This window comes from Sus scrofa, chromosome 9 (assembly GCF_054392235.1).
Source record: "Sus scrofa isolate SSC_HxYL_T2T_F1_AM1 chromosome 9, Sscrofa_HxYL_maternal_Yorkshire_Landrace_v2.0, whole genome shotgun sequence".
NCBI lineage: Eukaryota > Metazoa > Chordata > Mammalia > Artiodactyla > Suidae > Sus > Sus scrofa.
Window position 1 is genome coordinate 25919137 of NC_139391.1, and position 13384 is coordinate 25932520.

The 13384-nt window shown below is 38.3% G+C and overlaps 1 protein-coding gene across 18 annotated transcripts in view; it reads left to right on the forward strand.

Moving 5' to 3' along the window:
• DEUP1 (deuterosome assembly protein 1) overlaps positions 1–13384 on the forward strand; it is a 205300-nt gene that overhangs the window by 173978 nt on the left and 17938 nt on the right. For 10 of the 18 annotated variants that reach the window (XM_084975661.1, XM_084975665.1, XM_084975663.1 and 7 more), the window contains 2 exons: positions 6642–6793; positions 13016–13130. In XM_084975661.1, the coding sequence (XP_084831787.1) occupies positions 6642–6793; positions 13016–13130 (267 nt within the window). Of the gene's footprint in view, positions 1–3294; positions 3319–6641; positions 6794–13015; positions 13131–13384 lie in introns of all 18 variants that reach the window. The other 8 variants (XM_084975657.1, XM_084975658.1, XM_084975667.1 and 5 more) reach the window with 1 other exon arrangement.

Genomic DNA, 13384 nt, shown 5'->3' on the forward strand with positions numbered 1-13384 from the left:
GGTTAACAAATCCGACTAGGAACCATGAGGTTGCGGGTTCGGTCCCTGCCCTTGCTCGGTGGGTTAGGGATCCGGCGTTGCCATGAGCTATGGTGTAGGTTGCAGATGCGGCTTGGATCGGGCGTTGCTGTGGCTCTGGCGTAGGCCAGTGGCTACAGCTCCGATTCGACCCCTAGCCTGGGAACCTCCATATGCTGCCCGAGCAGCCCAAAGAAATAGCAAAAAGACAAAAAAAAAAAAAAAAATGTCTATTCACATCTCCTATCCATTTTGATTCAGTTTTTTTTTTTTTATGTTGAGTCATATGAGTTCTCTATATATTTTGGATACTAATCCATTATCAGATGTATCATTTGCAAATATCTTCTCCCATTCATTATGCTGCCTTTTCATTTTGTCAGTAGTTTCCTTCCTGTGCCAAAGATTTTTATTTGATGCAGGTACACTGGCTTATTTTTGCTTTTGTTTTCCTTGCCTGAGGAGACATTTCCAAAAATGTTACTAAGACTGATGTCAGTGAACAAACTGCCTATGTTTTCTTCTTTGGTTTAAGGTCTTGCATTTAAGACTTTAATCCATGTTGAGTTTCTTTTGTGCATGGTGTGACAGAGTAGTCTAGTTTGACTCTTTTGCATGGAGCTGTTACCCAACACCGTTTATGAAATCGGCTGTCTTTTCTCCATTGTATATTCTTGCTTCCTTTGTTACAGGTAATTGACCATATAGTGTGGATTTATTTCTGGGCTTTCTAGTCTGTTCCATTGATCAGTGTACTGTGTTTGTGCCAGTACCATACTTTTTTGATTACTATAGCTATGTAGTATTGTCCAAAGGAACATGATACATCCAGCTTTATTCTCCTTTCTCGAGATTTTTTTTTTTTTTTGGTTATTCAAGGTTTCTTTTGTTTCCAAACAAATTTTAGAAGTAATTCTTCTAGTTTTGTGAAAAATACAATTGATCTTTTGATAGAGATTGCATTGAATCTGTAGATTGCCTTGAGGAGGATGGTCATTTTAACAATATTCTTCCAACTTATGGATATGGCTATATATCTTTCCATTTGTTTTTGTCATCTTCAGTTTCTTTCATCAGTGTCTTATAGTTTTCCAGGGATAGGTCTTTCACCTCCTTAGGTATATTTGTTCCTAGGTATTTTATTCTTTGTAATGTGATTGTAAATGAGATTATTTTCTGATTTCTCTCTCTCTCTCTCTCTTTTTTTTTTTTTTTTTTTTGGTCTTTTTTTGCCATTTCTTGGGCTGCTCCTGTGGCATATAGAGGTTCCCAGGCTAGGGGTTGAATCAGAGCTGTAGCTGCCAGCCTATGCCAGAGCCACAGCAACGCAGGATCCAAGCTGTGTCTGCAACCTACACCACAGCTCATGGCAATGCCGGATCCTTAACCCACTGAGCCAGGCTAGGGATCAAACCCACAACCCCATGGTTCCTAGTCAGATTCGTTTCCACTGCTCCACGATGGGAACTCCCTGATTTCTCTTTTTGATAGTTCATTGTTAGTATATAGAAATGCAAGAGATTTCTGTATATTAATTTTGTATTCTGCAACTTTACTGAATTCATTTATTACATCTAATAGTTTTTTGGAGTGGCATCTTGAGGATTTTATATATAGTTTCATGTCAATCTACAGACAGTGATAGTTTTACTTCTTCCCTTCCAACTTGAAATCCTTTTCTTTCTTTTCTCTTCTTTTTTTCCACATCCATTGCATTTGCAAGTTCCAGGACCCAGGATCAAACTTAAGCCTCAGCCATGACAGTAACAACACTGAATTCTTAACTGCCAGGCCATCCTCTTTTGCCTCATTTTGCCTAATTTTCCAGCTTTATTTCTTCATATGAGGCAGGTTGGTTACTACTCCTGATTGTGTTGAAGTGGCCTGTGGGGCCCAGCAGCACACTCCCCTTTGTTCACCAGAGGTGCCCTGTATGTGGGCTGCATGAGCCCTTCTGTGTGGTATGGCTGGCTCCTTACAAAAGTGGCTGCTGGCCTCTGCCTCATGGAGTGGCTGCTGGTTCATAGGTAGGTGGGGCTGGGCCCCAGCATGGCTGACCATGGGGCCTGTGAAGCCCAGGACTGGTTCTAGCCCCCTGGTGGTGGGTCCAGGTCCTGGGACAGCTGGTTGTATATGGCCCATGAAATCCTGGGACTAATGCCAACCAGCTGGTGGGCAGGTAATCCTGGAACTAAGAGGCTAGAGGGAGGGCTCCAAAATGGTGCTTACCAGCGCTGGTGTCCATGCAATAGAATGAGCTCCTAAGAATGGCTGCTACTAGCATCTCCATCCCTAGGGGAGTTCTAATTGTCTCCTGCCTCTTCAGGAGGCTCTCCACGATCAGTAAGTATATCTGACCCAGGCTCCTTTCAAACTAATGCCTCTGTGCTGAGACTCAGAGCATGAGAGATTCTGTGTGTGCCCTTTAAAAGTAGAGACTTTGTTCCCTACATGCTTCTGGCTTTCTCAAACATAAGTCCTGTTAGTTTTCTAAGCCAGATATCCTATGGGCTCATCTTCCTGGTATGGGTCCTCCAGGCTGGGGAGCCTGAGGTGGGGCTCAGATACTTTGCTCCCTGTGGAGGACTTCTGCAATTGTGATATTCTTGTAGTTTGAGAGTTTCTGATCTAGGGGCGTGGGTCCTGACTATACTGTGTCTCCATTCCTTCTATGCATCTCCTTGTGGTTCCTTCTCTTTGTCTTTAGTCATAGAAAATCTTCTGCGCTGGTCTTCAGGTTGTTCTCATAGATGAGTTGCTCTGTAGGTAATTGTAATTTTGATGTGATCCTGGAACACTGTGAGTTCAGGTCCTACTCTGCCATCTTGGCCTCACTGCCCTCATCTAAGAAGTTGACTTTATAATTGCTCCCCATTTTTTAATGTGAAGATATGGAATTGACTTTGATAATTAAAATAGTCAAGCTACTGCCCAAAGAGAAAAATCTCAAATGTCTTCTGAATAATAATAATAGAAAGAGTTCAGTATGATTCTTGGTTTTTTAAGCTTTTATAATCTATTATGTCACTTATTTAGCACTTATTAGTTTAAAGATTTCATGAAGGAAACTCATGTTATCTGTTAAAATTCCATAATTAGTTAGTTAATTCTCTCTGAAATAATTGGAATGAGTAAGTAAACACAGAATTAAATAATTTGTGCTGAAAATTTACCTTGGGCAAGAAGAAACATAATATTTACATCATTATTTTTAGGTCTTCTAAATTTTGTAGTATTTGTATAATATTAAAATAACAATTATTTTTTCCTTTCTAGACAAGTGGAATTACTGATATAAAGGTGGGTCATTTCTTAATAACTGGAGCTCTGAGAATTTTTCTGCTTAATTACCTGTGAAGCTCCCTGACTCTTTATACTTAGGGGGGAAAATGGTTGAAAAATGACACCCACTCAGTGGTAGGAACAGAAGCCCAGCACTCAGTCCTTACCCACTGTGTGCCTAGGCCTGTGGCAATTCCCATTTTGCCTGGAGAATTTTCCAATGGTGCAGGTAAGTTTTTCTCAGGTCTCAGTGAGGTACTTAGAATAGGAGCAGAACTAGAAAGCGCTTTTCTGCTTTGAAAAAGATGTTTTCCTTGGATTTGTGTAAGAACTGTACTGTATGGAGAAAAGTAAGAGCTTTATCTTGATTTTGCTCTTAGGTAACGAAGAGTCAAGTTTATCATGATAGTTTTTTCTTATGATTTCATATTTACTTAGACCTATATTTGTCAAATTTTCTTAAACCTTCCTGGCATAAAAATTAGGTTGAATAGAACTCAGAATTTATTGTAATTTTTAAGACTAATTTGTTTTTCGATATCTATTAAGTTTGCTCAGTAAAATAACTGCATAAAAAATTAATGTCAGAATCATCTAAAATATCCATTTACGTAAACAGTAATACACTAACCTTAAAACATGATTAGAGCCAGTCCTTCTGTAGAAATACTTGGTTAGCCTAACCCTCATTGTAGAATACACATGAATCTAAGGGGGGAAAGAGCACATCAGTACCATCCAGACAGTTGAGTAACCTGGCTGGCCTCTAGCTAGTGTGTTCAAGTAAACAGGCAGCAGGAGTTTTTTGCCATTTCAAGAAAAACTATGAAACCCCAAAATTGGGAAAATAAGAAATTGAGGTAACGGGCCTATAAAATAACCCATCAACAATACAGAGGTTAAGTTTAACCAGTACCTATTTTCACATGATAACCATCTAACAGAGGATATAGAAAAGTACTAAGGAGAAACATGAAATTAGAAAGCCAAAAAAAAAAGTTGTCAAAGGAAAATAAAAAATGCCTTTTTTTTTTTTTTTTGGTCTTTTTTTCTTTTTGTCTTTTCTAGGGCCACACCCAAGGCATATGGAGGTTCCCAGGTGAGGGGTCTAATTGGAGCTGTAGCCGCCGGCCTACACCACAGCCACTGCAACACGGGATCTGAGCCGCGTCTGCAGCCTACACTACAGCTCCCAGCAATGCCAGATTCTTAACCCACTGAGTGGGGCCAGGGATCAAACCCGCATGGTTCCTAGTCAGATTCATTAACCACTGTACCACGACAGGAACTCCGAAAGATGCTTTTAAATACAAATTGTGTAAATACATCACCTGTGTAATTCTTTCAAATCATGCTCACAACACCTAATTATGATACATTTAGAAAATTGTGAGTTTTTTTTAATCATTAGTATCACTCATAATTACTTTAAACCAACACTAGGCCAGAGTCACAGATAAAATCTAATTTTATACAAAAATTTTGAATAAAATTATAACAGAGCAACAGACCATCAAGCATTATATATCTTGACTAGTAGATGTCTTTTTAGGAGGAAAAGTTTGACTCTTTCCCAAGATCTTTTTCAAATAGATCTGCCCATATGAGTATTCTTGTTATGAGGAGCAAATTTTGTAAGATATGTTTTAATTTTAGAATAAACCTCTCTCTCTCTCTCTTTTTTTTTTTAGGGTTGCACCCGTGGCATGTGGAGGTACCCAGGCTAGGGGTCTAATCAGAGCTACAGCTGCTGGCCTATGCCACAGCCACAGCAATGCTGATCCTAGCCGCCTCTGCAACCTACACCAAAGGTCACAGCAACACCGGATCCTTAACCCACTGAGTGAGGCCAGGGCTCAAACCAACAACCTCATGGTTCCTAGTTGGGATTGTCAACCACTGAGCCCTGAAGAGAACTCCAGACCTTTCTCTTTTAAAGCAGACTATAGATTATTCTTTCATCTGCACTAATGTATTGCAAATGAGCAAAATTGAGCCGTACTAAAGACAAGGGCCTACCTAACAAGCAGAGAAATACCTTTAAACACCCTTCTTTCCCAAAAGATACCTTGGTCAATAGATGTATAACCCTTTCTTTATTGTTTTGAGGACGTTTGCTCTTCTAGAGCTTTTTGTTCCTTCAAAAGTAAGAACTTTCTGGAGTTCCCATTGTGGCAAAAAAAAAAAAAAGTAAACATTTTAATGCCTAATATGTATATATGTCTACTTTCTTATCAGTATTGATACTAATATGATAGTACATGAATAATTTTAAATGTGCAGTTAGTCAAAAATCTTTGAATGACTTTATGGCATGCCAGCCCAGATGAAATGGCACTCAAAGCTGTAAATTTAGAAACTTTAAAATGAAAGTTTTAAGACATAGTCATCTCTAGTCTTATGAGGTTTTAAATACAGAAATTTAGAGCTTTAAGAAGATATTTTACTCATGTTATGCTGTTTGTGCTAAAGTATTTCCCTTCTGAAAGCAGAGAATTATTGTTGAATCAGCAATTACAGAATTCATGAATATTCAAATCACAGCACTTTAAAGGACTTTGTGGGGTCATTTAAAGCATTTTCATGAGTTTTCATGTGGGAATATATCTTGTTTTTTAAAACTTTGTGAGAAGAATAGTTGAGACTCTTCCCCCGGAAACTTCTTATAGCGTTTAATTAAAACAGCATCAGAAATCTTATTCTTGCTCATAACCTCTCATTTTGTGATTTAAATGTTTCTTATTCTTTTATGAAGACATTAAAAGTGGGTTGCCCATACCAGATAGTAAAACTTTACCATGGCACTGCTTTGCTCAAAACTGTGTAGTATAGATCATTGGTATACTGTGGTCCAAAATCAGACCCCAGTCTATGTGGATTTAGAGTACAGTTTGCTGTATCACCCAACAGTGGGGGGTCGATATGTGATTTTCTATAATGACATGTATTATTTTAATCAGAAAAAAAATCTTTTAACATTGAAAGGTATGTTAATTCTGCTTCCATTATTAATCCACACTAGAAGCCACACAAAAACTCTTAAATGAAGCCAGTTCTTGTAGATTCAGAGAACAATAATGCATGAAGTGAGCTTTTTCTGTAGTGGACAGTGGGCGGTAGTGCCTGATCACTTTTATTGTGATGTGTTCAGTGGCAGCTGTCACTGAGGATCTGTGTTGTGAGAAGGTGCGGTTGAGAAGAGCCATTTGGAGCTATCTGAGTAGAGCCACAGCCACTTGATTCCAGTGAAAGTGTCTTTGCAGCATGTGTCCAGACACACAGAAAATATGCATCAATTGTAAGCGGCAATTTTTTCAATGATAGTTTATTTTATTCTCTAGAGTATGGACCTCTCTAACAGGGAGCATTCAAGGCATACATCTATTAACAAACTGGAATATGAGAATGAAAGGCTCCGAAATGATCTTGCAAAACTTCATGCCACTGGAAAATCAGCATGGGCTCATCAGAATACCTATGAAGAAGGAGGAAGGTATGCCTATCAAAGCCAAATAAGACATGGGGGAAAATGAGGTATAAACATTTCAATGAAATTTGTTTTGCCACAATTCAAATTTTAATTTTATACACTTGCTCTTCAGTTTAAAACTTATGTTTTGGTGATAATTCAGTAGTTTAGATACACTGTTTTATATGAAATTCTGTGTTGTCTATAGCTTTCAAAATATAACAATGAAATGCATAGAGTGTTAAAACGATTTTTCATCACTTCAGACCCTTCTTAGAACCTGACGTGTCACACAAAATATACGAATAGGAGTTCCCATCGTGGCTCAGTGGAAACAAATCTGACTAGTATCCATGAGGATGCAGTTTCGATTCCTGGCCTTGATCCGTGGGTTAAGGATACAGCATTGCCATGAGCTGTGGTGTAGGTCATAGATGTGGCTCTGGTGTAGGCCAGCAGCTACTGCTACATTTTGCCCCCTAGCCTGGGAATCTCCATATGCCATGAGTGTAGCCCTGGGGAAAAAAAAAAGAAAAGACAAAATATATGAATAAATAATTTTATTTTTTATGTCAAAAAGGAAGATATCATATCTGAGTTAGCATATATATTTTTTTTATATTGACACTTCAGCAATGGTGACGAACTGTTGGTTATTTCATAGGAAAGAATCTATGTGTATGTAGGAGAGGTTTTCTCTGAGAAAAGAGAAGCATGCAGAAAATCAATAACTGCTGCCCACATTATCCCCAGGCTCTTTAAAATGTCTTAGTTCAAAATTTAAATAAATATATCAGCCATAACATTTGACTAATTTCTTCAGCTTTATTTATTTATTTTTGTATTTTGACTTTTTAGGGCCATACCCACGGCATATGGGGATTCCCAGGCTAGGGGTCTAAGCAGAGCTGTAGCCACCAGCCTACGCAAGAGCTACAGCAACGCGGGATCCGAGCCGCGTCTGCAACCTACACCACAGCTCATGGCAATACCAGATCCTTAACCCACTGAGCGAGGCCAGGGATCGAACCTGCAACCTCATGGTTCCTAGTCAGATTCATTAACCACTGAGCCACGATGGGAACTCCTTCTTCAGCTTTAATAAAATACTTATGGAGTCTCAGGAGGCGTTACACCATTTTCCCAAACTTTGAAATTATTCAACAAAAGAAGCAGCTTCTTTTCTGCAGGATTTCTCAAAGCCATTAATATTCTAATTACATTGTGAGTTTCTAAGAATGGGCAGGGCGTGCAAGATTCCCCAAACTTATTTGATATCAGACTAATACTCCATGGTGTCAAGAAATGGTGAATAGGTCTAGTCGCAACTTCAGTACAACTTTTGCTTAGAATAGCTTATAGTATTTGGCACGAAGACTTACATGCTGTTTTCATACAATGTAATTAATATTCACAACTTTGGGATAGTCACTTAACCTTTGTTTTCCCATCTGACAAATAGAGATAATAATTATAGGTGTTTTCTGAGGATCAAATGAGAAAACATGTTCCATGTGACATACATATTTCCATAAGTGTGAGCCATTATTATTGATATTTTTACTATTACTAACAAAGTTATTAGTATTTATAATAATATTAATACTTCTCCGACAACGAAAAAGTATATTTTGGTGGGTAAACAAATGGCTGAATCCGACATTTCCTCAAAAAATAGTTCTCTGGGGAGTTCCCGTCGTGGCGCAGTGGTTAACGAATCCGACTAGGAACCATGAGGTTGCGGGTTTGGTCCCTGCCCTTGCTCAGTGGGTTAACGATCCGGCGTTGCCGTGAGCTGTGGTGTAGGTTGCAGACGTGGCTCGGATCCTGCGTTGCTGTGGCTCTGGCGTAGGCCGGTGGCTACAGCTCCGATTGGACCCCTAGCCTGGGAACCTCCATATGCCACAGGAGCGGCCCAAAGAAATAGCAAAAAGACCAAAAAAAAAAAAAAAAAAAAAAAGTTCTGTGGGGGAGGGGTGATGTCAGGCTCATCGTTGTAACTCAGCGGCTTGGTCTACAGGTAGATAAACGCATAAATCCATGGGCCAGGCCAGAAAAATGTCTGTTCATCCTTCTCGTGGCTCTGGTACAGTTGTCTCCCTTTTCCACCTCGCCAGCTCTGTGTGTGTTGGGAGGATGTAAGGAACAGCAGCCCTTCAAAAGTGCTGCGGGGTCGTCTCCTCTTCAGGGGTTGAGGAAGGGAATGAGGGAAGGCTGGTTGCACCCCAAAACACTGCCGGTGGGGCTGCGGTGAGGCGGTGGTCGCAGCAGCCCAAAAGCAGTGTAAGGAGATTGGAAGAGGTCCTGAGCCACAGCCAGGGGCCGGTTCTCTCCCGCACCGTGCCCGTGCTTACTGGCCAATACCTCTGCACCTCTGTCCAGAGGGGTCTAATCCTGATTCGGGGGTAAGAATATAATTTCTAACAGAGTAAACCCTTTACAAAGCGCCTCGCTACTCCGGAGTCATTTCGCCACGGGTCGGATGGTCAGCCCTTGTGTGTCGTTGTCTCATTATAAGATAAAGCAGGCCCCTGCCAATGTCGGAAGGGGTCCTCCCGTGCATCTCCATCAGCCACGGTCTGTATGGAGCACCTGTTAGATACTGAACTTTGTTTCCTGTTCCTGCTGTGGGGAACAACTTGGAAAGCCTTGGATGATGGCACTAGGCATTGTGATTGAAATAGATAGTTACTCTGCCTTGTACTATTTTTAAAGAGAATTTTACTTTTCGGATCACTCCCTTTTCTCTTTCTCGGGCAGGAGGGAATGTGTTAAAAGTGCCTAACAAAAGCAAGACAGTAAGGGGCACAGAAGGCAGCCTAAAGGGTAAAAAGCTTGCCAGGAGAAGGCAGGAGACGCAATAACGAGTTGGGGCGACTATTCCTGCTCCAAAGCCTTGTGTCCTGCCAGTCTCATTTGTTGGAAGTTTCATTACATTTGTTTTAATGGCTTGTCTGGTTTTAGTGTTCTCCAGCGACCTGATTTTTAAAAGGAACAGCATTTCAAATGTTCTGAATAAATTATTACCATGCAGAACCCACTGTGGGGAAAGAGGTGTTGAGAGGCAAGAACACTGTGAACTCACGAGTGGAGAACCGTAAGGCACATGTCGACTCATTTTAGCGAGTGAAAAATGAAATATCCTTTCCATCCCTCACAGCACAGCTCAATGAAGTCAAATAGTAAAGGCTATATGTGTTTATTAGGCATAAAATAACCAGAAAATATAGTCATATTTACATATCAATGGCTAATGCATTGGTCTTATTAAACTCTCTTAGAAAGGACAAAACTTGTAGGTAAAAGGTATGCAAACATAATGTTCCACACAATTTTAAGGTCTGTTGTCTAAACTTTTGCCACTTTTTGCTTTTAACTAAGGAAAATGTATATCATACATTATTTAAATAACCTTTTATTCACTTGGAAATAACTCGGTTTTTGTTGTTTTTCACCCCTTTCAGAAGTGATAAGAAATTTTTCATGTTTATCCACTTAAAATGTGAAGCATTTTAGATATTCCAAAAGATTTGCTTTCCAATAAAAAAAAAGTTATTCAACACTTTTAAAAAAATAATGAATGAGATGTAATTGAATTTGGTGAAGAGGTATTAAATGTTTTAAAAGTTTTTAAAAGTTAGAGTTTTGAAGTAAGAGGATAATTTACAAGCCAACTTAGAGCAGTGGTTTCCAGGGCTACTTTTTTTTTTTTTTTCTTTTTCAGCCATGCCTGTAGCATGCGGAAGTTCCTGGGCCAGGGACCAAACCTCTGCCGTTGCAGCGACAATGCCAGATTCTTAACCACTGAGGGAATTCTTGCAGGGCTATTAATACAACTAATTTTAATGGCCAATCCGTTGTAGAATAAATGGAGTTTTATCTCCATATACAGTTCATATCTAAAAGTGAATATATGGCTTTAAAAGTTATGTACTGGAAAGGTTTTGGTTTAGTCACAAATATTAATCATTAACAATGCTTCAAATCTAGTCAACAAATTCAAAGTTTATAATACAAAAAAAGCACAAAGTGAGATTTGTCATAACCACTCCATAGGATCCCTTGTCAAGGAATGAATAGTTATCTAGAAGCAAAACATTAGTTGAGTAAGTTTTTGTGCCACAGTCTTGCTCTGTTAGAAGAAAATCATAGCGGCTGAACAGGTGTAGGCCAGGAAGTAAGGAGTAGGTCATAGAAGGGAGCGTTAAGTCACGGCTGGAAGCGGGTAAATGCATAGTTTGTGAAGGGATCCTGTTGCATGCCGAGGACTTTATACTGTCACCCAAGGAAGGTTGTAAGTTCCATGGAGGGCCAGGATTGGATGTACAGTCAGACAACTCTCTAAACTGTGCAGAGAGTTGACTGAAGGCTCAACCCGCTCAAGTTGGGTAGAATTCTGCTCCCCAACAAAGCAGTGGGGTCCCGCCCTCCTGGCAAAGTAGACAGAAGCCTTGGAATAGGGCCTGAGGAAAAGCTAACTGAACAGACTAGCTTGTGAGAGGGTATTAAAAGCCTTGAGATAACTTTTAAGATAGCTTTTAAATTGATATACTTAGCATTTTTTGAAAGGTGGATTTTATGATTCTAGAAGAAGAACTTGTCAGATATAAAGATGATTTAAAGCAAAAGTACTTCAGTTCATAAGGTAGTCTTTCCTTTCAACCTCTACATTTTATTGATCTTACCATAAAAGAATGTTCATGTATAAATTTCAGTAATTAAGACCATAAAATTATATCTGTACATCCAAAGAAAAATGGATAATTGAGATAATTATTTAGATGATTTAGGACAAATAATACTTTTCCTGAAATCTCTGTACAATTGAAATTACAGAGATATGTATATTTCTTGAACCATTTCTATAATTATCTTATTTTTTCCTCTGTGCTTTGTAGTATATAGATGGTAACCTCACTCAAATTAAAAGGTTCAGCTGAAAATTCTATGCAGATGCACTATGCAATTGTTATAATTCTCTTTGAATTGTGGGATGTTTCATTTTATTGTGCACATCATAAACCATGTTATTTCAGTTTAATTTGCTGTTCTGTTTCCATGGTAATTATGGTTTGGGAGAATGGATTAAAAAAAAAGATCTATTTCAAGATAAGTAAAAATGGAAAGCATCTTGTGTTTGTTTTTATGTACTAATTTACAGATGCCTCACTTAACTTTTATTGCTATTTGTATGCATAGCTATGAAAATGTTTGCATAATAAGAAACAAGTCTATATAGATAGATAGTCTTTGGATAAGAACAGAGAAAAATAACGTAAATTTTTTTGAACTGTGAGAAATTAAAACATGAAGGCTTTGAAAATGGTTAATCAATACCTGTGGAGGATTTGAATTATTAGTAAAAATAAATAAATAATTTTAAACGGAAAGGATTTCTATGTTTTCATAGTCTTTGATGATTCCGATTAAATATAAACCCTATTTTCATGAATTGATGTTCAAAAAGACATTGGTCCCAAACAGTCCATACTTTTAGGACCTTTTTGTATAAAATTTTAGGGTAAGTTGGTTTGTTTTACTATTCATTTGTGAATACCAGTATCACTGGTATTTTCAGTCTCATCTTCTATATTTTAGGACAAACAACAAATTCCATGCTGTGCCTTTCATCAGATTATAGGGTTCAGTTCTCAAAACAACCCTTTTTTATATGAAAGGAATTAAAAGTCACAGAAAGATATAGTTCATACAGCTAAGTGTGGAGGAGTTTAGGAGATGATGTAAATTGAAAACATACTATAATTTATTAAGCTCTATAGACATTAGAATTATTATTATACAGAAACTTGTTCTAGCATCAAAAAAAGTATAATTCTTTTAAGCAAGGTTAAGTGAAACAGAATAGAAAAAGAATAGAACTGTCAAGGGCAGTCATGTTAGCTGTCTTGAGATTTTTCTCAAACTGGTTTCATGTTATTTAAATAAATGACAAAGAGATAAAACAGTAAAACACAGAAAGGGAAGCAGTGTAGGCAATAACAATAGCAGAATATTTTTAACAATTACAAAACTTTTCTGTTTCATTATTAATTGTTCTAAGTTTTTTTTTCCCCAGTGGAGTAGAAATTATCAGGAAAATTATTATTAAAGAAAAACCCAGGTAACAAGCCCAAATGCTTGGTTGTGTTTTTCCTCCAGTTAGATGTCAGAGAAACTGAATCCTTAGCTCCCTAAATAGGCCAGTGTCCTTGGTAGCAATAAAGACATTCATTCCTTCTCTTTTAGACTTAGCCATGATCGCGAGCCAGACAGAAGTACAACACCTCCATTGCCACCTCTGCCATTTCAAACCAAAGAAGTGACAAGTCCTTTGGCTAGTGATGATGAAGTATTCCCAATGGTGAGTTGCTGATTATTATTACTTTTTTCTTTTCTTTATGGGGTGATTACTCTTTTTTTCTTTTTTTTTTTATTACTCAAATGAATTCATGACATTTGTAGTTGTATAATGATCATAACAATCCATTTTCACAGGATTTCCATCCCATAACCCAAGCATATCCCCCCACCCCCCAAACTATCTCCTCCAGAGACCATAAGTTTTTCAATGTCTGTGAGTCAGCATCTGTTCTGCAAAGAAGTTCAGTCTGTCCT